The 25664-nt window shown below is 43.3% G+C and overlaps 1 protein-coding gene across 1 annotated transcript in view; it reads left to right on the forward strand.

Annotated features, from left to right (window-relative positions):
* TG (thyroglobulin) overlaps positions 1–25664 on the forward strand; it is a 422996-nt gene that overhangs the window by 44675 nt on the left and 352657 nt on the right. The window contains exons 7-12 of the mRNA XM_029587208.1: positions 5525–5631; positions 8018–8161; positions 8559–8744; positions 15841–16944; positions 19340–19927; positions 20637–20882. Coding sequence (XP_029443068.1) covers positions 5525–5631; positions 8018–8161; positions 8559–8744; positions 15841–16944; positions 19340–19927; positions 20637–20882 — 2375 coding nt within the window. The remainder of the gene's footprint in view (positions 1–5524; positions 5632–8017; positions 8162–8558; positions 8745–15840; positions 16945–19339; positions 19928–20636; positions 20883–25664) is intronic.

The following is a 25664-nucleotide window of genomic DNA, read 5'->3' on the forward strand; positions in this document are numbered from 1 at the left end:
AGCGGTTTCTTCCAAGCAGAAGAGATAGGTTCAGGCAGTGAGTCAGGGAACATGGGCCCTCGAGGAGCGAGTACCGGTTCCTGATAGCGACCTGCAAGAAATGAGAGCGGCCCCGAGGAGCGGGTACCCTGTTAGAATAAAGTCCAAAAGTTGGAGAGGCAGAGTAGCTAGGTACAGAGAGCGAATCCCATTCGTAAGGAATCCCTTGCTAACTCGATCAGCTAGCAAAAAGTATAGGCTTTTGTATTCGGGATGCGTGACATCATCACAGGGGGACACCCCTGAGGTTTGCGACAAAGAGAGAATAAGAAGCAGGGCTGCGCGATGCTTGTGCGCTATGGTACCTGGACAACATGGTGGAATGCAGCGCCCAAGCCGGACCGGGGACACTGGAGAGGATGGCAGGCAGACGTCCATCAACCTCAGGAGGAGTCACAAATAAGGTAAGGTGGGAGGAGTGGAGACGTCAGGCAGCGACAGTCGTAACACTTGTTTTGACTGTTTATTGTTAAAAATGTAATAAGTCAATGTAATAAATGTAATAAGTCAATATAAGCCATAAAATTATACAGCCCATGACTTTCTGATCACCCATCAACCCCCTCCCTCCCCCCCCGTGCTTTTTATGAATCACTTATGTTTTCTGGTAATATTGTCTTTGGTTCATTCTATTCTGACCTGAGAAAACAATATTTGCTCCCAAAAGCTAGAAATGTATTAAGTTTGGCTATTAAAAAAGTATCACCTTACAATATACAATTTTTTTTGTTTGTTTTTATTTGTTAACCTTTATTTCTGTGCATTTGAGTGTACTAACATGACTTCCACTCTGCTTTATCCATTTCTTGTGCAAGTGATATAAATTTTGTCTTTCCACCAGAGGGCAGCAAAGTAAGCCAAAAGTATGCTGCTATGCTGTAACGTCTTGTTGATTTCAACCGACTTTTTTTTTCCATTTGAAATGAAATTTATAAGAAGACAGAGAGGCCTCAAAATGGCATGTAAAGTTCAAGTTTCATATGTATTTTGGCAAGAAAAACTGCTATTCTTTCAAAGTTAGTCCAGGCTTGCAATTCTTTCCAACATTCTAAAATGTTTTTCTGGAACTGTTTCCTATTAGAGCGCCTCATGGTTTAGAACATCTAAGAATAGCTGCCCCTTACGGCCTGAAGCCATCTAATCGCCTACAATATGTTACATTCCTCACAAACTATTTCTATCTAAGCTTTATTTTTAAAAATTAAATATTCTGCTGTTTTTTTTTTTTACTTCTCTCTTGCGTTCTCCTAGCAGAATTTCATTAGTCCTCTACCCTCCCCCCTCAAAAAAAAAACCTTTCCATCTTATGTTTGTGTGGATCCAAGTAGATCTACCAACATTTTAAAAACTCCTGAGAGAGAGAGAGGTTTTGTGAGAGAAAGGAGGGGATGACTCAACCTCCACCGAGAAACGCCATTAAGTTTAAAAGTTTAAATTTTTTTTTAGAGAAAGACGGTGGAGAAATTGGTACCATTATATTTTACAAAAAAATAGGGACTCTCTCACCTAAAAAAAAAAAAAAAGGAAGCCTCTTTTCAGGATGTTGAGGCTACGTAGGCCCACCCATTAGGTTTATGGGAAAATTATATCCTTAGGGAAACTGTCTCTCTTATTTGCTCCATTTGCAGTGGACAGCCTCCGGGAACCAAGTGACCCCTCTCTGCTGACATCTTAATCTTCTCCTTATGCCAAGAAATATCTCGGTTTGTCAGTGCTTTGTTGTTTGATTTTGTCTTATTGGTATTGATTGTACTATATGTCCTTTTATCGGTGGCCTAGTTATTGTTTATAGGGTAGCTTGTTTGGTTTGAAAGGTATACCCTAAACCTTAGTAAGGATGACGCAATGGAACATGAGATGGATGAAATGATATGATAGTAGCAGGGCAAGAATCCCTGCCAGGGATTCTAGACTATTAAGGATAAAGGTTATTGGATGTATACACACTGGATACTGGCAGCTTGTTATGCTATATGGGGTTGGTTAAAGACAAGGGAGAATAGCTGGGTTGGAAAGATGACGAGAGATTTGAGTCAGTCACTATTGCATACCTCTAGGGTATTTAGTAGTTAAGGGAACAATAAGTTAGTTTGTTGTAAGTTGTGACTTTATTTATATGTTATTATGTTGTTTGTTTTATTGTAACTTGTCTAGAGTGCTATGTGTATAAGGAGAGCAATACATACAAAGTCCATGCTTGTTGATGCGGATCCATGTTTCGAAGGAGTTACTTTCCACCATTATGTCTCCAGTATTGAATCATGAAACATAATCAAGCCATGATTAATATTGGGAATTTTATTTGCATATAAACAAAAATTTATTAAAAAAAAAAAAAGTATTGGACAAGAACAGACTTAGGGTGACCGATGTTTATATGAAGACATTCATATCGCATTGTGTTTTGTGTGGTATCTGTGTATGAAAGTACCCAAAATTATAATTTTTTTGATTTATAAGGGTCATTTAACCTAGGAGTCTTATTTCTTTGGTTGATTGTATGGTTCTACCTTGAGTGGTTCATTTAACATAGTAGTGCTTACAGTAAGATACATAGTTATGGTATTATTTAGGGCCTGATTTAGATTCCGTGATCTGGCCATAGGTTTCCTGCATATTAATAATTTTCTCATCACAAAAGTCCAAAGTGGCCCATTTGGTTGGTTGATTTGATGTCTTAATTGGTATGTAAATTCCCTTTCTTAGAGGAAAAGGGTGCATGTGGGAGGAAATACATATTAGACCACAGGCTTGAAATTTGCTTCTTGTGTTTACATTATTTTAATTTTGTTGTAATGATAATGCATGACTCTTCTTTTCATGGAATCATGAACACAACAACACATCTCTACTGCAAGATCTATTGAGTCTACTCATTTCCTTGTCTACTGCAATACTGCAGCCCTTACCTCATGTTTCACTTAACCTTATTTTCCCACATCCGTAGCTGTCATTTGCCATTTCTGAATTCTGAAAATTTGCCACCACCCTTGATTATTTCAATGCTGTGGGGTAGATTTTCAAACACGGCGCGTTCGTGTACTTTTGCTGGCATATCAGGCGCAAGCAAAAGTACGCGGGATTTTAGTAGATACGCACGTAGTCGCGCGTATCCGCTAAAATCCTGGATCGGCGCGCGCAAGGCTATCGATTACGTATAGCCGGCGCGCGCCGAACCGCGCAGCCTACCCCCGTTCCCTCCAAGGCCGCTCCGAAATCGGAGCGGCCTTGGAGGGAATCCTCTAACGCCCTCCCCTCACCTTCCCCTCCCTTCCTCTACCTAATGCTCCAAAATGCTGCAGCTAGAATCCTAACTAATTCAAGGAGAAGAGACCATATAACACCTATACTCAAAAATTTACACTGGCTCCCCATCAACTTTAGAATATTATTTAAGACTCTGACCATTATCCATAAAACCATCTACCTTCAATCCGCACTCCAACTGAAAATTCCACTCAACCTTCACGCATCTACTAGACCAATCAGAACGGCATACAAAGGATCTCTTCACGCACCCCCACCAAAGCTTCACTTCACCCCGCCATCCAGAAACGTGCCTTGTCCACTGCCGGACCCTCTCAATGGAACTCATTACCACCAGAGCTTCGCCATGAACAATGCCCAGTCGCCTTCAGAAAGAAACTGAAAACCTGGCTGTTCAAACAAGCCTTCCCCGATTGACCATTCCTCAAACTGAACAAATTAGGATTGGACATAATTATCCTTTCATATATTGTACCTGAACATTATGTCATAGCCTCCAACTAAAATGCCGCCAACTAAAATTCTCTGTTCCACCTACAATTTTAAGCTCAGAATGCTCTCCTGCGCCCAAACCAATAATATTACAACCTCCCCGCTAGTCCTACCCTCTATTCCCACTCCCCACTCTTAGACTTTCCCCCCGCTTGTCCCTTCTACCTCCTTCCTCTAGCCTCAACCCTAGAGCCTTTGCCCTTCACAGACAGCACTACCCCTTAAAACTGTTGTTTGTTTGACCACTCACTAACAGCCCGATCCAGTAAAGTCCGTGGGAGAGCGGACTAACGCCCGCTCTCCCGGCGCGCGCGATCCAGTATTTAAATTAGGCGACGCGGTGCAAACGAGGAAAAGGAGGCGCTAGGGACACTAGCGCGTCCCTAGCGCCTCCTTTTGGCCTGGAGCGGCGGCTGTCAGCGGGTTTGACAGCCGACGCTCAATTTTGCCGGCGTCGGTTCTCGAGCCTGCTGACAGCCACGGGCTCGGAAACCGGACGCCGGCAAAATTGAGCGTCCGGTTTTCGGCCCGACAGCCGCGGGCCGAATTCAAAATTTTTTTATTTTTTTTTTTACTTTTTTTTACTTTTGGGGACCTCCGACTTAATATCGCTATGATATTAAGTCGGAGGGTGCACAGAAAAGCAGTTTTTACTGCTTTTCTGTGCACTTCCCTGGCGCCGGAAGAAATTAGCGCCGACCTTTGGGCGGCGCTAATTTCTTAGAGTAAAATGTGCGGCTTGGCTGCACATTTTACTTACTGGATCGCTCGGGAATACCTAATAGGGCCATCAACATGCATTTGCATGTTGAGGGCGCTATTAGGTGCCGCGGGTGGGCCGCGTGTTTTCCTCCCCTTACTGAATAAGGGGTAAGGGAAAACACGCGTCCAGAGCAGGGTGACAGTGCGCTCCGACGGAGCACACTTTACTGGATCGACCTGTAAGTGATTTAAAAAAAAAAAAAAAAAAGTTTGGTTGTTTGTTAGATGTTCACCCTCTAAATCGTTCTCCTTGTTACTATTTAACTCTGCTTGTTATCTTTTCTACAGTTGTCCTGAGTTCATCACCCTGTTTCATGTAACTTTATGCTTTTATGCGCCTATATCGTTGGTTACCCCATGTTTGATGTAAACCGGTACGATAAGATATTTTATCTTGAGTATCGGTATATTAAAAGATATTAAATAAATAAATAAATAAATAAATAAGCCTCCCTTCTGTCTTCTAGAGTTTGCATACAGTGTTTAGCCTCATTTCACAGGGCTTATGGGGCAGACCCTGTACCATCTTAGTAGCCCTTTGTATGTGGGACCCCAAGAGAAGGAGGGATTTGCATATTTAGGTCTTTAAGCTTCTCCTGACAGGGCTTTTGGTGCAGATTCTGTATCTTCTGGGAGACTTCCTCTGGATTTTTGTGTAATGAACCATTCAAAAGTGTTGTAAATACAAGAAAATAAAACCACATGTTTAAAATTGAGTACATAATTAAAAGGCAAATCTTTGATGGGAAATGTTGGGGTTTCCAAGTTAAGCAAGAGATGGAAATGAAAGATGAAAGCCTAAGCAGACTGGAAGTTTACACTTTATTGGACTGACATATTCCAAGATTAGAACTTTTAAGACACCATTACGTTCCTGCGCTAAGAATCCTGAGAGAACTAGGATGTTCGTGGTTGTGATTAAAGATTACCACAAATTGTCCACTTTTTTTTTTTTTCCTTTTAGGTTTCCAGATGCATTCCAGTCATTTAGTTCTTTCAGAAGAATGTACCCAGATATTTCCGGATACTGTTACTGTGCTGACAGACTGGGGCGAGAGCTGATGGGAACTGGTATGTGCCCCTGAGTTATTCTTTAGTAATGGGCATTAATCCTGCTGGCTATGGCATTCTTTCTTTGTGATGGATGGTAGTGAGTGCCTGTGTGGTACCTGGGAGATGGATACCCTTGGTAAATAAGAGTGGCTCTCCTGCAGGGAATTGGAAACAGCTGGAGCCTGGATAACCCCCGCAGGACATGAAATGTTATGTGAAATAATTCTCAGTAAAAGCGTCAGTCAGAGGCACATGTGAAATGAAGAACTTTGCACTGGTATCAAGTCCAGCTGCGGTTATCGGTGGTTGTGGAAGATGATGGCAATGAGACTTTTGCCATCATGCTGAACACGTTTCCCATATTCCAGCAGTCCTGCCCTGCTTTAACATAAAGAGAGAGAGCCAGCAAGCTATTTTATTTACTAACGGGCCGATACAGTACAGTGCGCTCCGACGGAGCGCACTGTACTGTATCGGCCCGGGGTAACAGTGCGCTCCGACGGAGCGCACTGTTACCCCGGGGGTAGTTTTCGATGCATCCAACCCAGGGGGGTTGGATGCGTCGAAAACACGCATCCAACCCCCCTGAAATTAATAGCGCCCACAACATGCAAATGCATGTTGATGGCCCTATTAGTTATTCCCGCACGATACAGAAAGTAAAATGTGCAGCCAAGCCGCACATTTTACTTTCAGAAATTAGTGCCTACCCAAAGGTAGGCGTTAGTTTCTGCCTGCACCAGGGAAGTGCACAGAAAAGCAGTAAAAACTGCTTTTCTGTACACCCTCCGACTTAATATCATGGCGATATTAAGTCGGAGGTCCTAAAAGTTTAAAATAATTTTAAAAAAATAAAATTTAAAATCGGCCCGCAGCTCGCGGGTTGAAAACCGGACGCTCAATTTTGCCGGCGTCCAGTTTCCGAATCCGTGGCTGTCAGTGGGTTTGAGAACCAACGCCGGCAAAATTGAGCATCGACTGTCAAACTCTGTGACAGCCGCCGCTTCCATCAAAAAAGAGGCGCTAGGGACGCGCTAGTGTCCCTAGCGCCTCTTTTTACCATGGCCCTCATTTGCATAGGCCACCCTCCTGAATCACGCGCCCAGGAGAGTGGCCTGTGCGCGCACCGGGAGAGCGGGTGTTCGCCAGCTCTCCCGCGCGTTTTTCTGAATTGGCCTGTAAGGAATCCAGTGATGGCCTTCATCACTGGATTCCTATTCATTACAAGTCAATAAAAGCATGCAGCAGCCTGGATAAGTAAAAGAAAAGAAAATAATCAATCATGAAGGTGATCTCGTCAATAGCAATGAGCCCTGAAGGAGCAGTTCTCATGCCTAGAGGACTGCATGAATCCTGACACTTTAAAAATCAGAGAGGAGAATCTGACGCGGGGGCTTGATAGCTGATTTTTTAAAGCTTGGCAGCTTCCCTTCAAACGTTAGCTAGCGGGTATCATGCAACCAAGAGGGTGGAAAGTAGCCTGCATGTTTTTGGAAATTCCAATCTACATGCCCTGCTTCCCTTCTCTGTCCCAAAATTAACCCCAGAAACTCCTCCTCGCAATCCGGTTGCAGGACTGTGGAAGCGGGCCTGCGTTCTTAGTGCACAGCTGCCCTCATGAAATGATACTCACAATTAGTGTCTGTGTGTGTGAGAAGCTTGAGATTACTTCCTTCCTCAGTGATAAGGGAATACTGGAATCACTCTTCACCCTCCTGAGTGGCAATGGCAGAAATGTCCATGCATAACAAATGACCCCATGATGTGCCCCTCGTATACATCCTGATGGCTGATATTCTTCTTTCGTGGAGTTGGTTATGGGGTGGGGGGGGGGGCGAGTGGATTAAAATCAATTAAGTAACCTATAGCGGAGTTAAATTTTAAAGTTAGCTCAATGCTGAACACCTCCCCCCCCCCCCCCCCATTCTTGAGCTATTCTTTGTTTTTGAAAAAAATAGTGTCCAACTTGGTTGAAACGAATAATTTGAGGCAACACTCTCCCATCCCCCCACCCTCAAAAAAGGTGTTGTTGTTTTTTTTAAATTCTTCTCCTGTTTGTTTGAATACTTTGACTAAAATAAATTCCTCCCTTCCTACTTTACCTCTCGGGAGATGGCAAATGCCTCCTGAGGTGGGGCCCAGATTTCAGGCAAAGTAATTCTTGTTCCTTTTTATGGAGGTCAAAAGTTATACACTATAAGACTTATAAGCAGTTTGCATTTTTCCGGTAGCATAGCATGTTTCATGCTTCTGTATGTTGTATGTGTGTGTGTAAGTGTGTGTGTGTGCTTTTTTTTAGGGGGGGAAGAGGGGTTTGTACATCCTATCTAGTCATTTTTCAATTTCACTCTTAGCTAATCAAAGTCTATTTTGCAGCAATATGGAAATGTTCTTTATTTCATAGGCTTGGAAATGTTGTTGGATGAAGTCTATGACACCGTTTTTGAGGGTGCAAGCACCGCACGCACATTCATGGACTCCATCATGTTCCGTATTCTAAAGAGGCGATTTCTAGCAGTGCAGCTGGCTATCTCTGGCCGGTTCCGATGTAAGTGCCAAATTAGAGATGGGCATCATTTTAGCATCTAGGTTAACACACATCAACTTACATCTTAGAAATAAAATTGGCAGTCCTCCAACATGGGTTGTGTTTCGGGAAATTGCATCAGGAGGGACCAATTCTACTCTGTAAACTTTCAGAGATCAATGCTGTTTTTTGATCTCTGAAATTTAACCAACTAATATATTCTTCTACCTAACTCTAGTAGGGGACTAACGGGATCCCTAGACTTCTATCTACATGGAAGAAATAGTCTTCTTAATAGAGATTGAGTAGAGCTCTACAGTGAGAACACAAGAGATCTACTGAAAAGGGGGCCTAGCATGGAAGGGGGTTGCTTCCTCAATGACTTTGTAATCCCTGTGCTGTATATACTCTGTTTTAGGTCCATCTGAGTGTGAAATTCAGAGGTTTGCAGCCTCTCGCTATGGAGACGTCTTTATACCCTCTTGTGACGAGAATGGAGAATACCTGCCAGTTCAGTGCCAGCTGGAAGGTCAGTGCTGGTGTGTGAATTCCAAGGGACACGAGATCTTTGGAACAAGAAAACGAGGGGCACTCCCAAAATGTAGTAAGTGACATGTTTTTCTGTACTATATAAAGACATGCAACATCCAGATATTTTATATGCATCTATATGTTCATGATGACTCAGTTCTTAGGCTGAGCCACCAAGAGTGCTAGAGGTGTAGTCATTGTTACAATTATATAGTTGGCAAACTGATAAGGAAATGGGCATTTCAAGGCTAAGAAGTAACATTTTCTGTCTATATACCGTAATACTTGTAGAGCTTGACTGAGGTTTGGCCATTAGAATTTTTTTCCTGCTCAGGATATTATTTGCAGCTGATGGTTTTGCTTACTTGCACATCATTGTTTGCAGCAGCAATGGTGTACTTTCCCATAGTTTGTGAGAATATGACAAATGAGAATATATTATTCTTGTATGTAATGCTTCCAAACTAGAATAACTGAGTAATTATGTGGTTGAATGTTATAGTCTAACAAAAATAGGTTTTGGTGTGGTTTAGGAATCCTGCACATTTCTCTTGGCTCCTGTAATACAAGGAAAGATGCCAAGCCCCTTAATTACAAACTTGTAAATTCTCCAAAGCCTAGCCTGTTAGGTATATGGGATTTTGTTGAGCAATACCAACTCACATGCAAGCATATTATTGTGGCTTATATATATAGATTTCTTTTTATCTGTAGTTCAGACAGGTTTATAGGGATCTAGGAGGAAGTATTTTAAATGACCTGAAAACTGCCAGTCAATATGATAACTCATAAACTACAAACCACCAAGGGAATACCCTAATGTGTGGTGATGTGCGGTGGCTTTGTCTGAGATAACCACTCTGTGATTATCCACATTATATAGCCGCCGTCTTTATTCTCCAAATAATTTTTTTTATTTGTTATTTTTTCTTTTATTGCCTTTTCAAGTCCTTGATTTACCCTCTCTCTGGCGGTCAACACGACCCTCTCGGAGCAATTTCACTTCGTGTAAACAGTACTTATCAGTGTCTTTGAGTGTAGATCAATTCCTGCTGCCTCTGTTATGCCTCTTCCTCCTCCTCCTCTTCAGTCTATCCTGTCATCAGCGGTCTTCAAAGAGGAGTTGGAGCGCAGGGTGCATCTGGTGGTTGTTCAAACCCTGCAGGGTATCGAGGTGCCAGTCCCACCGTTGCTGCAACCAGTGCCCCACTGGTGCCAGAGCCCGCACCTTCCATTTTGGCACTGCTGATGGAGCGCCTCGATGTGCTTCTCAGCATTCTCCCTACACAGCCAATGCCGGTGGCCCAGGTGCCATCGATGCCCCCCCCCCCAGCCACCGTTAACTCCTCCTCCTGGTGCGATCCCCATTGTGGGTTCCTCCGAGGAGGAAGGACCTTTGAAGTTGAAGGCATCATCAAGGCCTCCGGTTCTGTGGCCAGTGTTGCCTGGACTGCTTCCGAGGCCTTCGATGCCCTCGGTGCCCTTTGTGCCCTCAGTGCCCAAGCCACCGGATTGGAGAAGGGTCCCTCCATGGACATCCTTGGGTGATATCAGTGATGATGACGCCACTTATGACTCGTGGGGGGGATGATTCCTCCGAGTCTTCCTCAGCTGACTCAGGTGGCCTTTGCCGGTCCCTGCTTGAGGAATTAACCTTTGCGGGTTTTGTACGAGCCATGGAAAAAACCATTCCATTCCAGCTTTCAGCAGAAGAGGATGCCAGATACAAGATGCTGGAGGTTTTCCAATTTGTGGACACCTCAAAGGAGGTGGTAGCTGTTCCTATTCATGACATAATCAAGGAGCTGCTCCTTAGAATTTGGGAACACCCCATATCGGTGCCTCTGGTAAATAGGAAGGCTGATGCTGAGGAAGAATCACAGAACATATAGAAAGACATGGTTTAATGGAACAAAGTCAGCATGGCTTTACCCAGGGCAAGTCTTGCCTCACAAATCTGCTTCACTTTTTTGAAGGAGTTAATAAACATGTGGATAAAGGTGAACCGGTAGATATAGTATACTTGGATTTTCAGAAGGCGTTTGACAAAGTTCCTCATGAGAGGCTTCTAGGAAAAGTAAAAAGTCATGGGATAGGTGGCGATGTCCTTTCATGGATTGCAAACTGGCTAAAAGACAGGAAACAGAGAGTAGGATTAAATGGGCAATTTTCTCAGTGGAAGGGAGTGGACAGTGGAGTGCCTCAGGGATCTGTATTGGGACCCTTACTGTTCAATATATTTATAAATGATCTGGAAAGAAATACGACGAGTGAGATAATCAAATTTGCAGATGACACAAAATTGTTCAGAGTAGTTAAATCACAAGCAGATTGTGATAAATTGCAGGAAGACCTTGTGAGACTGGAAAATTGGGCATCCAAATGGCAGATGAAATTTAATGTGGATAAGTGCAAGGTGATGCATATAGGGAAAAATAACCCATGCTATAATTACACAATGTTGGGTTCCATATTAGGTGCTACAACCCAAGAAAGAGATCTAGGTGTCCTAGTGGATAACACATTGAAATCGTCGGTGCAGTGTGCTGCGGCAGTCAAAAAAGCAAACAGAATGTTAGGAATTATTAGAAAAGGAATGGTGAATAAAACGGAAAATGTCATAATGCCTCTGTATCGCTCCATGGTGAAGATCACACCTTGAATACTGTGTACAATTCTGGTCGCCGCATCTCAAAAAAGATATAATTGCGATGGAGAAGGTACAGAGAAGGGCTACCAAAATGATAAGGGGAATGGAACAGCTCCCCTATGAGGAAAGACTGAAATCGTCAAAAAAGCTGCAGCAGTCAAAAAAGCAAACAAAATGTTAGGAATTATTAGGAAGGGAATGGTTAATAAAATGGAAAATATCATAATGCATCTGTATCGCTCATGGTGAGACCGCGCTTTGAATACCGTGGACTAGGCAGGAAGGTGTTTCAAGGTGCCATGCTAGTTGCCTGTATTGCCTCCTACCGGCTGTACATGATGCAGTATTCCCAGAACCTCTGGAAACAGGTCCAGGAACTGGCAAACACGAGGTGCGTTCCACCTACGATGTGTTTGAAATGGCACCTGCAGGGTGGCCTGGCTCTGAACCTCTGATCTCCGGCCAGAGGTTCAGGAGAAGCTTGCAGACCTGCTATGTACTGGGGACAACCTATTTGGTGATAAGGTGAGGGATGCTGTGGCTCAGCTGTAGGACTACCATGAGATTCTCCAGCATCTCTCTGCCAGTACCTTGGATACACCATTCTCGGCCAGGAAGTCCTCACTTCAGGGCCCAAGGAAGCCCTTCTACCAGCAGAGGAAATACTACCCAACTGCTTCTTGCGAACATTCCCAGTAGGGTAAACTCTAGGGCCTGCCCCAGACAAATGTGGGTCCCCAGACCTCACCTGGTGCCACAGTCTAGCCCTGTTATTTATTTATTTTTTTTTTATTTATTATTTTTTTTATATACCGACATTCATCTCAATTGAGATATCACACCGGTTTACATTCAGGTACTGTAGGTATTTCTCTATCCCCAGAGGGCTTACAATCTAAGTTTTTGTACCTGAGGCAATGTAGGGTAAAGTGACTTGCCCAAGGTCACAAGGAGCGACAGCGGGACTTGAACCTTGGTCTCCTGGTTCATAGTCCACTGTTCTAACCACTAGGCTATTCCTGGCTGCAAGGGATTGTAAGCCAACCATCCGTCCCCTCGATGTACAGCCCTGTGGTCGGATGCCGGCTGTGGTTCTTCCAGGACCGTTGGCCCAATGTAACCTCAGTCCAGTGGGTTCTGTCAATTGTTCATCAAGGGTACAGACTGAACCTCCTAGGTGTCCCTCCAGACTCTCTCCCTTGCCCCTCCTGGGGTCAGTCCTTACATCAGGAAATACTTCTGGTGGAGTTTGCTGCTCTCATGGCTGCCAGGGCTGTTGAGTCCATTCCACTGAATCAGCAGGGGCGGGGGTTCTACTCCAAATATTTCCTGATTCCAAAGAGAACAGGGGGACTCCATCTGATTCTAGACTTGAGAGCCTTGAACAGGTTTCTAAAAAAGAGAAAAGTTCAAGATGGTGTCTTGATTTCCCTCCTTCAGGGAGGAGATTGGCTTTGCTTTCTCGACCTCACTGATGCCTATATCCACATCAAGATCTTCCACAGTCACAGGAAGTACTTCGTTCGTGACCGGTGAGCGACACTTTCAGTACAGAGTGTTGCCATTCGACCTGGCCTCGGCCCCCCAAGTCTTCACCAAGTGTCTGGCAGTAGTGGGGGCATACCTCCACCAGTTGGGCATGCAGGTGTTCCACTACCTGGACGATTGGCTCATCAAGATCCCATCCCTGGAGGGAGTGGCTCGATCCCTGCACTTGACCATTTGTGTGTTAGAGTCCCTGGGGTTTATTGTCAGCTACCGAAAGCCTCACCTAGACCCATCATGCCAGTTGAACTTCACTGGCGCTCTCTTGGTGTCTGTTCTACATCCTGCTTGGCTCTCTATTTGGTTGTCTGTTCTACATCCTGACAGCTATAATTCTAAATCTCTCCTATTGTCTATTCAGTTAAAGGGAGCACATTTTATTTAACCTAATCAGATACTCATGAACCTTCCAATGACACAGAAACAAAAAACTGACAGCAGATATAGAATGTAAGCCCCATCTACTCTGCCTGTTCACATCTAGTGCTTCAGATCTTATTTAATACCTGGCTTTATCCTAACTTTATCTTAACTTTCCAATTTCAGTCCTTGAGGGCCACCAACCAGTGGGTGTTCAGGATATCACTAATGAATATTCATGAGACATATTTCCATACAGTTGATGCCATGTGCATGCAAATCTGTCTCATGAATATTCATTAGGGATGTCCTGTATACCCGACTGGCTGTTGGCCCTTGAGGACCATTATTTCCCACTGGGTGATTTAGGATCTTTTAGTGAAAATGTAAACAAATAAGATATCTCATGATGACAGTGTTCTCATTTAAACATGGTAGGAATGGATGGATTCAGTATGTGAATTTTCCATCTTTCAACCTTTAAGGAGATTTACTAAGTTGCAATATTTTATCATAAGAGGTGCAAATTATTGTAGGGGGGGCTGTCTCATGATAGCTTGCCTCTCCCTAACAAAATATTGCAGCATTTGCGTGACACAATTTTTTATTGCGGGAGAAAAATGTGATTAAAAATCGTGCTGCAAAACTTGCCCAAAACACGCAGTGGCAGCTCACCTTTATCAGGGCCGCCATTATTTAAAGAGCTTAAGGCCCAATTATGCTCCCCGCAAATGTGCAAAAAAAACTCTTGGTAGGGTCAATGTCAATCCCCGCCAATATTAGAAGCGAGGATTCATATTAACCCTCGCAAGTAAAAAGAAAAAAAACAAAACTTTGCAAATGTGCAATGATGCCCTGTCCCCTTCCCTATCCCTACCCCTACCCCAAGGTATCCAATACACCTACCCTAAGACAAATGGCCCCCCTTCAAAGCCCCTCTGCATCAAGTCAAGTTGACCCCTCTTCGGTCCTAATGTAAACATATCCCTGGGGTCTAGGTGGCCCCCCAAGGCATTCCTCCCACTATCCAACCTGAAAAATGGCTATGGTGATCAAGGGTGGGGGCAGCTGGACCCCCTCCCCATCCCCTGAAGCTCCCCTCTGTACCTCTAAAATGCATCTATGGTGTTTAATGGGAGTCCGGGGCACCTTGCTCCTATCATTAGGCCGTGTTATGTCTATATTAATGATAATGTGGTCTAATGTACTAAAGTGCATTAGCTAGCGCAAGCATTAATGTATGTTATATTGCATTTAATGCTCTTTGACGTTTCTGTTGATGCTAATGCCCTTTATTAAATTGGTCCCTATTGGGTCTAATATCTGCTCAGTGGGTAAGATAATGATGTAATTTTCCCAGCTATTTTTAACCAGGTTTTCAGTTGCATCTAGCTGGTTAAATTTAAGACTGAAAATCGACCTAAATCTAGCCGGACAAAATTAGCTTTTGTACGTTTTTTGTGTGGAGAATAATGCCTTGTACAGATGAAAAGGCAATCTACACATGTTGGTTCCTGCCCATGACTTAAACACGCTCCTGGAAACGCATCCTCGTAGTACAGGGAAAAGTACACATGCCGTGGAAGAACACGCGGACTTTTAGCTGCATAGAGGGAATATCATTTTCAGACCGCAGGTTAATGTGGCTAAAATTCTTTGAAAATCATCTTCCCTGTGCCTGGATTGCATGTTCCAGGGTGCACTGCAAACCCTTGGTCTGGCTCTCTGGGTTCAGTAGCTATGAGATGTTTGGCTGTGCCAATGTGCAATGTCACTCAGACCATCTCAATAGTCTGGTCCACTTTGTAGTGGATAACACAGTACCACCAGGTTTTCTTTTGGCTCTTATCATGCCTCTCTATCATGATTTGACGTCCCCCCTTGTCCTTAATGAAATAGGTATCTGTGATATGGGGGGAGAGGGGTTCTCAAAAAGCACAGATCTGAAGTGTAATGAATGATTTCTTGTAATTTTTAATTTTAAGCCAGTGCCAACTCTGCACTTCTACTGGCCATTCTTTTGCAAACAAGCCAAATTAAGCAAATTCAAGCAATGAAAATAAAAGAAGAAAATTAGTGAAATTTTTTAAAACCATGCAGAATCTTGAAAATATTTGAATTTCCGTGTGAATAATTTTCAGATATCCTTATTATAAACATGTTTAATTAGTTTGCTAATTTATTCCCTCTGCAGTTTTTAAGTATGTTTTCTTTTTAGAGATTTCATTTTATTTTAGCAGTTTTAATGGATTTTGTGATTCGTGTGTCTCATTTAAGGTGGCAATTTTTGTATATTTTCTCTATAATTTTCCTAAAAAAAAAAGTCTCTGAGTAAACCCATTTTCTACAGTTTTCCAGTGTCTTAACTCACTTTTTGGTAACACGAAATGCTATTTTTTTTGCTCTAAATGATTTTCATTTTGAAAACTGTAAAATCAATCTCCTATAAATTTCTATAATGCGTACTTACATTCATGTGGTTGATAACTTTTGATCAAGGAAATTGTTTTCTTGGGTAGTGTGGTGCGGTGAATAAAGTATACGGTCACTGTATCCCTGTGTTTTTCTGTTTTCTTTCAAGATGCTCATTCTCTTCTTTTTCTCCCTGGTACAGACAAAGGACAAGAGTGTCCCTCCGAACGACGTCAAGCTCTGTCAAGGCTCTTCTATGGCATCACTGGCCACTTCGACCAACACAATCTATTTGCTGCCCAGGATGAGAAACCCGAGTCCAAAAGAACATCTGTGTCTCCCAAGCCCTATTGTTCTTATTTCAAGGAGCTCTTCCTAAACTCAGGACTGCTCCTTCCTATTATGGACCAGTGGGAGGCCAACCCACGTGCGCTCGCACCAGTGCTCAGTGAGACCATCAGAGGGCTGTTCCCATCCAGAGAGCTGCTTCGCCTTGCCCTGCAGTTGACCACAAATCCAAAGAAATTCCAACAAAACCTGTTTGGTGGAAAATTCTTGAGGAGCCTGAGTCGGTTTAACTTTACTGGTGCACTCGGCACCAGAGGGAGGTTTGATTTCAGTAAGTTCTTCCAGCAGATTGGACTGACAGGAATGAACAGTGGAGGGAATTTTGAGGAATTAGCAAAGCTGCTTTCATTTCAAGAAGACTCGCACCGTCCGCAAGAGGCGGCTAACTTCTCAAGACAGAACTTCAGGTTGGATCGGTCTATTGTAGACAACTTTGAACGAAGAGTTAATTTGCAGGAAAATCAAAAGGTGCTCACATTTCTTGCTGACCTTTTGGAGAGCAAAGAGCTTTTCGGCTTTCTGCAGCAGGTCACCTCCGTTCCTGAGCATGTTGCTGGAGATTTAGCCGATACGGTTACAAATGTTTTCCAGCCGGGAAGCTGTGACGAGCGAGATCCTGCTGAGATTTTTGTGCCAGCTTGTACCAAAGATGGCAGCTATGCCGACATCCAGTGTCATGCAGCGGAGTGCTGGTGCGTCGACCTAGAAGGCAGGGAACTTCCAGGCTCCAGAATTCAAGGGAGGCATCCAAGGTGCCCGACGGGATGTGAGAAGGAGAGACGAAGGCTGCAAATATTGAAGAAAAGCCAGCCTGCGGGTTCCAATCTGTTCGTTCCCTCTTGCACCCAAGAAGGCAGTTTTGTGCCACTCCAGTGTGATGAAAAGAACTGCTTCTGTGTTGATTTGGGTGGCAGAATGATTCCTGCAAGTGAACAAGCTTCTGGAGAGCCTGAACATTGTAAGATTAATTTAATATCATTTCAAACATGTATTCAGCTTTCCATAGCTAGAAGGCCCTTTTCAAGATGGATAATAAAACAGTACATGTAAAACAAAAACATCATCCCATTCCCACCCACTTTCACATAACAAATTCAGTAAAAAAAAAAAAAAAAGTTTCAATCTAAAAATAACATTTTAATTAAAATCTACAATATATAGGAAATACTTGCCCCACTGCAGAAACTGCATAACAAAGAATCACAAATAACAGAAACTAACTTAAAAGCATCTTAAACATGATTCCTCTCCCCCCCAACTTAATACCATCACAATAAACAAAGTTATATAAAGATCTGGCCTATTTAAAAGTGTAAAACTGTAGCCCCTGGACTGGGGTTCTTCCTGGGAATCCATGGGGCGCGCGCGCACACACACACACACACACACACACACACAATATCTGAGGCTAAGTGACCTGTCCTGGCCCTACAGGATTCTCTGGTGGTGGGGGAGGGGAGGGCTCTGAGAGCTGCTGTAGGTTACTAATAAGCAATGGATGCATTTGGGTAATCGGTGTTTGTGGTCATGACTGGAAGCCAGTTGGAGGATGTTAAAGGTTCTTCCTCTTGCACACTCTGAATATTTATTTATTTTAATTATTTCATATTTTTTATATTCCACCTATAGTAAATTACAATAAAACGTAAAATGCAATAATGAAACAAAGCATCTTTCTTTCTTCAGGCTCTGCTAAATTGTTTTGCTTGCTGTATGTCTCCTGAATATCTGCTTTTACAAGAATTGTTTGATTTTATTTTCTCGTTATTCATCCTCCAGAGGTAAATAAATAATTGGGGTAAATCAATCTTCCTTTGAGCTACCCCCCCCCACAGTGAAACCTCCCTACCCCTAGAGCACTTTCAGGGCGGCAGGCAAATCCTTTTCACACTGCAAGGCATCATGCAACAGGTCTCAAAATACAACTTTTCAATTTTCAACCCCAACAAATCCCTTCTCCCCCTTACCTATCTCAGCCCGCCCAACCCATTCCTTATCAGAAACCTCCCTGCAGAAGCGGTGGGAGGGCAGAAACGGCACAATGTATAGAGTTTTGCTTACTCAAAAACTCCATGCGTTTTGTGCCGAACCATTATGCACGGAAAATGGAGGCACACAGCTCTGCGCAGAATTTTTCCAGGAAAGGAAAGCTTTTCTGAGCGTAGTTTAGCTCTGATTATTCTGGGTAAAAGTCCCTGGACTTGTGTTTCTGTATTGGCCGACATAGCATTGTAGTAAAGTTTCTCTAAGGTTTGAATAAAAATTTTCCGGTTTTGTGCCTGTGAAGACAAGTGTGATAAATCCGACTCTCAATCTTCAGATGTGCACCAGAGCTTTAGATTTCCAGCACTGCTTAGTTTCAGTTTTTGTTTGTGGGTAGCGCAGCCCAGCCCACTAATTCTGGAGTGCATCGTTGTGCAGGTACTAAGGCTGGCACAGACTTTTTTCATGGCGAGGGTAATGTTCAGATAGCCCGCAGAGTACTTTATACTCACAGACTTTAGCCAGAGCCTTCACTTTGAAAATTTGTGGGTATGCATGGAGCCCCCTCTGTGGCACACAGGCTGGTGTGACTTTGTGTGTAGGATTTTACACACACACACACACACACACACACTCTTTAGAAAATCTAAAATAAGTGCTTAAATCCCAACAGCTCCCCAATCCCACTTCTCCAAACACCTCTTTTTCATGCACAGAATAGTGCACACATAATTTTGTTCCACCAATATTCTTCCGTGCATACTGCCAGGGCCACATAACGTGCACACAGCTGGGTTTTAGGTGCATAAGTGGCTCTGAAAATTACTCTCTATAATTTTCCAGCAACCCGTGATGGAGCAAAAGTTTCCAAGCCAACTTAGGAGCAGAAAGTTGCACCCTGCTTGGAACAGGCGGAGTTTTCTGCATGTGGATTTACATGTGCACTTTTCACATGTAAATCCACTTGCAGAAAACTGAAAGCATGCCCAGTAATCCTTTCCCTGCCCTAACTCCATCTGCTGAAACACCTACTTGCGGTGTGGGTAAGAGTAGCATAAAATTGGGTTTCCCCTGTGCCTTTTACATGCACAACCCCGGGGTTGATTTTCACTTGCATGTCACTTGCACACACAAATCAGGGTTTTATCCATGGACAGTGCTCTGAAAATCAGGATCTAAACGTTTGTTTCTGCCACTTTTTATGTTAAACAGCGTCACTTTGACTATTTTGTGATGTCATAACTCTAAGCTGTTGTCTGTATCTTGCCAGCCAATCAGAAAACATCAAATCAGTAGCTTATTACATGAACAACCTTAAATGACCTCTATGTATGTTTTATTGCTTGTTTTTTTGTTGGTGTTTGTCCTAGGTCCAAGTCATTGTCAGTTGACAGCGAGCCAGGCATTTCTAGAGACTGTGCGGATACTGTTATCTGATCCGGGATCTCTGGATCAGCTTTCCACCGTGTACATCCCCCAGTGCACTGCTTTGGGAGAGTGGAAAAAAGTGCAGTGCAATGGTCCCACTGAGCAAGCCTTTGAATGGTACCAGCGATGGGTCATGCAGAAGAATGAAGGCAAAAACCTGACTTTTGCTGACATGGTGAATGAAGTACTGCAGTACAAAAAGACATCCTTACAGAGTTTTGCTGCTTTTGTTAAACACCTTTATGACATTGGCCATCAAAATATCTTCCCCGTGTTCTCTGGGTACTCTGTATTTAATGCCGTTCCCTCTGAGATGCTGGAAGGCAATATCACATCCAAATCAGATAACATTCTATTGGACCCCTATGTATTTTGGAAGCTTTTGAATGGCAGCGTGACTTACTACCCAGGATCCTACATGGAATTTAGTGTGCCTTTGGGCCATTTTGACCTGCGGAACTGTTGGTGTGTTGATGAGTATGGACTGGAGCTGCCCGGATCAAAGGCTGAGATTAATAAGATTCCAACATGTAAGTAAGATGGCACCGATTGTGCTTGTATTTCATAATGACAGAGCAAAGCTGACTCTTGTCATTGCTTCCCTACAAAAGCAGTGCTTTTTTCCAATCAGTTCGCATACCAGAACTTGCATGTGTGATTCTCTTGGGCAAGTCTATTATTATCGACAGAGTGCCCGGTTAGCCTCCATGAGGTTACAGTGCTCAGGACTCATCAGCCTGCATTGTCTCATAGCATGATGAGCATATATCCTGTCCATTGTGGATATACATGCAGTGTGTGCAGAAACCATCAATAAATAATTATTTCTAATGTTAACATACATAAAAACACAGACATAAATGACTGCAACCTGTGAGCCTCCAGCCCAGAAGCAATTGGACAGATCCAGATTGCTGTTGCTGGTTGTTTGTTTGTTTTATTGTGGCACACTGCAGGATGCCAAAACTTGGGTCTCCAAATGACTGCAGGATATCTCAGGTAGGATGAACCTGTTCTTTCAGGAAATCATGACAAATCTAAATATAAAATATGATGTAACATACACTGTATAACATATCTGATTTGATGATCTTGCTTTTTATGATGTAATGAAGTTTGAACTGTAACTTCAAGAAATATTCACCACCTCCTGAGAACTCTCGGGTTCCACTGTACCTTGTGATATGAGGCATGCCAAACAGAAACCTATATTTTAACCGGCATATTTTACCCCTTCAGGCCCTGGTACTTGTGAACGTGCTAAGCTTCAGGCCGTGCAGTTTATCGATGAGGCAGCAGAAATCATCAGCACCTCCAACAGCTCATCCCACTTTCCTTTTGGACACAGTTTTTTATTAGCAAAAGGCATCAGACTGATGGACAACGAGCTCTTTCAGTTGGACGAGGTCTTCAAATCTGGGATTTCATTCACGGAAAGACTTTTGAGCGGAGATGACTATGCAGTCCGGCTTGCTGCACAATCAAGTATGTAAGATTCCTTTTCCAGATTTGTAATTGTCATTGCTTTTTTGCATTTAAAAAAAAAATAATAATAATTTTACGCATTGTGAAGATAGATTTCCAAGATATTGCAGCAGGCACTAATGTTGTTATATTTCCTTGGAACGAGTTGGGAATGTGCACACTCCATGTGTAGCAAAAAATAGACTTGTTTATCTTCCCTCCCTCAATCTCCTAGGCCTGGCTTCTCCCACTGTCCCATGTGATGTGAATCAGGTTCTTGTTGGTGGTTCACTCTCTCTCTATGAGGATGCTAGCCTGCCTAAACCCTCAATTATCATGACTACCATTTTCCCCACATGGAGCCAGGTCTGCCCAAACCAATCAACACCAACACTGTGGCCCTCAGAGACATGTCTGTGCAGGTACATGAGAATGGGAGGAGAATGAAAGTGAAAAATAACACAGGTGCATTCATGCTGTACGTGCCACAAAGATGCATATAGACTGTTGGACAGAGAAATGAACAGATGTGGTGAACACTAATGTAGGGTCATCCCCAAATAAGGTACACTTTTCGGCAGCTGTAAAGAGGCTCTGGATAGGGTAGATCCCCTTGTGCCCATCTTAGCCATGTTTGAAAAATGTTTTATAGATCTGTTGTAGTAGTAGTACTAAAATACCACTGGATGGCTTTTTATATTAGTGAACATGGTCTTCTAATGTGATGTTGGGGAAATAGTATGTATGTTCCCTTACAGGTTTCGAATTTTCTGATTGGGTGACCAAGGTGTAGTGGGAGTTATAAAAATAACTTTTGGCAAGTTTTGCCCTTTGGTTCCTGCCCTTATTGTAGAGGGACGGGTAATAGGGACCTCCTATATGTGACTGGCAGGAGTATCCAGCCTTTGGGTCTGGGAAACCTCTCAAGTGGAAGTGGGACCCTTTAGAAGCTCTTCCCCTTAAAGGGAGAGGCCTGTGGTTATGAAGTGGAATATAGTTTCCTTTTCCTCCAGAGGAACTAACCAGAAGGAGAAGGAAAGACATGGTCATTTCTCCATCTAAGGAAGTGAGCCTGGAGTTCAGGAGTGGGGTGAATCCATATTAGGAGCTACCACCCTAGAAAGAGATCTAGGCATCATATTGGATAATACTTTGAAATCGTCAAAAAAGCTGCAGCAGTCAAAAAAGCAAACAAAATGTTAGGAATTATTAGGAAGGGAATGGTTAATAAAATGGAAAATATCATAATGCATCTGTATCGCTCATGGTGAGACCGCGCTTTGAATACCGTGTACAATTCTGGTCACTGCATCTCAAAAAAGATATAGTTGTGTTGGAGAAGGTACAGAGAAGGGCAACCAAAATGATAAAGGGGATAGAACAGCTCCCCTATGAGGAAAGGCTGAAGAGGTTAGGGCTGTTCAGCTTGGAGAATAGACAGCTGAGGAAGTCTTTAAAATCATGAGAGGTCTTGAATGAGTAGATGTGAATCGGTTATTTAAACTTTCGGATAATAGAAGGACTAGGGGGCACTCCATGAAGTTAGCAAGTAGCACATTTAAGAGGATGTGGTTAGTTCAGTTCGTGTAGCTGGGTTCAAAAAAGGTTTGGATAGGTTCTTGGAGGAGAAGTCCATTAACTGCTCTTAATCAAGCTGATTTAGGGAATGGCCTCTGCTATTACTGACATCAATTGCATGGGATCTTCTTGGTGTTTGGATACTTGCCAGGTTCTTGTGACCTGGTTTGGCCTCTGTTGGAAACAGGATGCTGGGCTTGATGGATCCTTGGTCTGACCCAGCATGGCAATTTCTTATGTTCCTATATAGAAACATAGAAACATAGAAATGACGGCAGAAGAAGACCAAACTGTCCATCCAGTCTGCCCAGCAAGCTTCCACTTTTTTTCCCCCCCATACTTATTTGTTACTCTTGTCCCTCAGAAGTAACTTTTTTTGTTCTATTTCCCTTCCACCCCCACCATCGATCTATTTCCCTTCCACACCTGCCATCAATGTAGTTAGCAGTGCTGGAGCTGCATCTAAGTGATCTAGCTAATTGGTTAGGGGTATCAGTGCTGGAGCTGCATCTAAGTGAAGTATCTAGCTAATTGTTCAGGAGTAGTAACTGCCGTTATAGCAAGCTACTCCCACGCATGTTTATCCAGCCTGTGCAACTCAGTCCTTGTTGGTTGTTGTCCAAATATAAATCATCTTTTCCTCATTCCCCCTGCCGTTAAAGCAGAGAACTATGCTGGATATCATTGAAAGTGAAGTATCAGGCTTATTTGGTTTGGGGTAGTAACCACTGTATCAAGCAAACTACTCCCCTGCTTTTTTGTGGATGCAAATCCTTTTTTTTTCACATTTCCTCTTGCCATTGAAGCATAGAGCAATGTTGGAGTCGCATTAACAGTGTATATGTTTATTGAATTAGGATATTAATCTCCAGGTAGCAGCCGTCATTCCCGCAAGCCGCCCCATGCCTCTTCACTTCATTCACATCCTCTAGACTTTATGGATCCACAGTGTTTATCCCACACCTCTCTGAAATCCTTCACAGTTTTGGTCTTCACCACTTCCTCCGGAAGGGCATTCCAGGCATCCACCACCCTTATGTTCTTAAGGGGAGTGATCCAGAATATCCCTTGAAGTGCAGTGGTCTGGGGAATCTTCACCAGGAGCAAGGTGGTGTGGAAAGCCTAAGAGGGGCTGAAGACCATAGGAGTGTGAATAACTCACATGAATGGGAGTTGCATTTGGGCCGCATCAAATGTGAATGTTATGCTAAACTCCTGTTCTTAAACAGAGTTGGGAATGTGGTTCTACCTATGAGTGGAGAGAACAGACTGCCCATTCTTTTTGGTCCTTGGAAAAGTAGTTCTTTGAGAATAGAGATGGAGGTGGAGGAATCTAATTATTAGGTTCCCAAAAGTCATTTCTGTTTTATGTGATTCTGATTGTTTGGAAGCCCGTGAATTTCTGATATATTCAGTGATCCAAAATGTAATCTGCTTCACATCCATGTACGTAGTTGCTGGCTGGTTCATCCGGAAAAATAAAGTTAGCTGTGTGGATGTTTGAAATATTGTGTCATTCATCTTTATTGAGCCAGCATTGGGCTGGCTCAATAAAGATGAATGGTCAGAGTTCATGGATGGTACTTGAAAGACCTCCCTGTCCAGCCAGGTGCCTACCAAACACATTTGGAAGGGAGGTGTAATGAACATTTGCATACAAATAGCATCTTTGCTTAGGTAAGGTGCTGTGTCATACTGCTTGACGGATGTGCTTCTGTTCAGCTTATTGGTTCTTTCCTGAAACAGCCGAATCAGCCAGCCTGCTCACCCTGCTTCCTATCCGTTTCCTTTCTTCCAGTATTACTTGTATACACTGCACCATATCAGCCATCCAAGATGTATGAATCAGCCTGTACATGTTTGATGTTCATTAATACCAGTAGCAATGCTGGCTCTGGAAATCTTCAAGTTTTTTGTAGGTTGTGATATTTTAATTGGCGCCAATCAGCTGGTGCCTTGTTGGAAAATGGGGCAAATGGGGTAAGGACGAGTAGGCATCGTTTCTGCCCCCACAAGACCCTCCCAGACTAAAGGGTAAGCTTGGGGGGGGGGCCTAAGAGGCTATTTGGGGGGCAGAGGGGCTGAGTGGGTGGGGTTTAAGGAAAGGGCTGTATTTATTTATTTATTTTAAAGTTTTTCTATACCGTCATTAAGTTATTTACCATCATAATGGTTTACAATAGGGCACGTATAGCAAAGAATAGATCATACTTTACAGAAAGGGTGCCAATAGTATCCGGTAACAAATAAACATTAAGTACTATATGGTTTATGACATGGAATTTTCATTGATGAAATTCTCATGGGAGAGTATATGCGACTCCAAAGGCAGGAGTTAAATTCAGCCGGCACCAGGAAAGTATACAGAAAAGCAGAAAAAAATGCTTTTCTGTACACCCTCCGACTTAATATCATAGCGATATTAAGTTGGAGGCCCCAAAAAATCGTAAAAAAAAAAAAAAAAATCAGCCCGTGGGGTTGGAAGACGGATGCTCAATTTTGCAGGCGTCCGTTTTCCGTACTCATGGCTGTCAGCGGCTTCGACAACCGATGCCGGTAAAATTAAGCATCGCCTGTCAAACCCACTGACAGCCTCCTTATTACCGCGGGCCCTCATTTGAATACATAATTGCGTGCCCAGGAGAGTGGGCGCTCGCCTCAGAGCGCCGGCTCTCTCGCACATTTTACTGAATTGGCCCGTTAGTTAGCAAAATAGTTTCTCACAAAATGTCCTGTTCAGCTCAAGGAAAAATCTCTCTGGTACAGCATCAGGATCCTCCTTGCCCCAAAACAAGTCCCCTCTGGCACAGATTGGCTTCCTGGTCCAGATAAGTTCCTGCCTCAGTTAAGCGCAGATTCTATTTTTTAACTTCCAACTTCCAGGCTGTATTGCACTCTCCATTTCTTCTCCTATGCTCTCAAGCCTCTGGGGATTTTTAAGGGAAAATTCCTGCACTCCGGCTGCTCCCTTCTGAGATCCTGGGTGAGGATCACAGCTCCATTCAATTCTTTCCTTGCAATCTGGAACTGCCTCAGGAGAGTCAGGGTCTTTTATCACTTCTGCCTTAATGACCGAGCCCCCAAGGGACATTCACCCCCTTGTCTGTCAGGAAGGTTCTGGAATATTCCTCTGCTGGTTCCAGATTGACTTCTTGCCTCATGCACATCCTGTACACTTCCAGTAGATGTTGCACACTGCTTATAACCCCCTCAAGGTTCCCATAA

The sequence above is a fragment of the Rhinatrema bivittatum genome, chromosome 2 (assembly GCF_901001135.1).
Source record: "Rhinatrema bivittatum chromosome 2, aRhiBiv1.1, whole genome shotgun sequence".
Classification (NCBI taxonomy): domain Eukaryota; kingdom Metazoa; phylum Chordata; class Amphibia; order Gymnophiona; family Rhinatrematidae; genus Rhinatrema; species Rhinatrema bivittatum.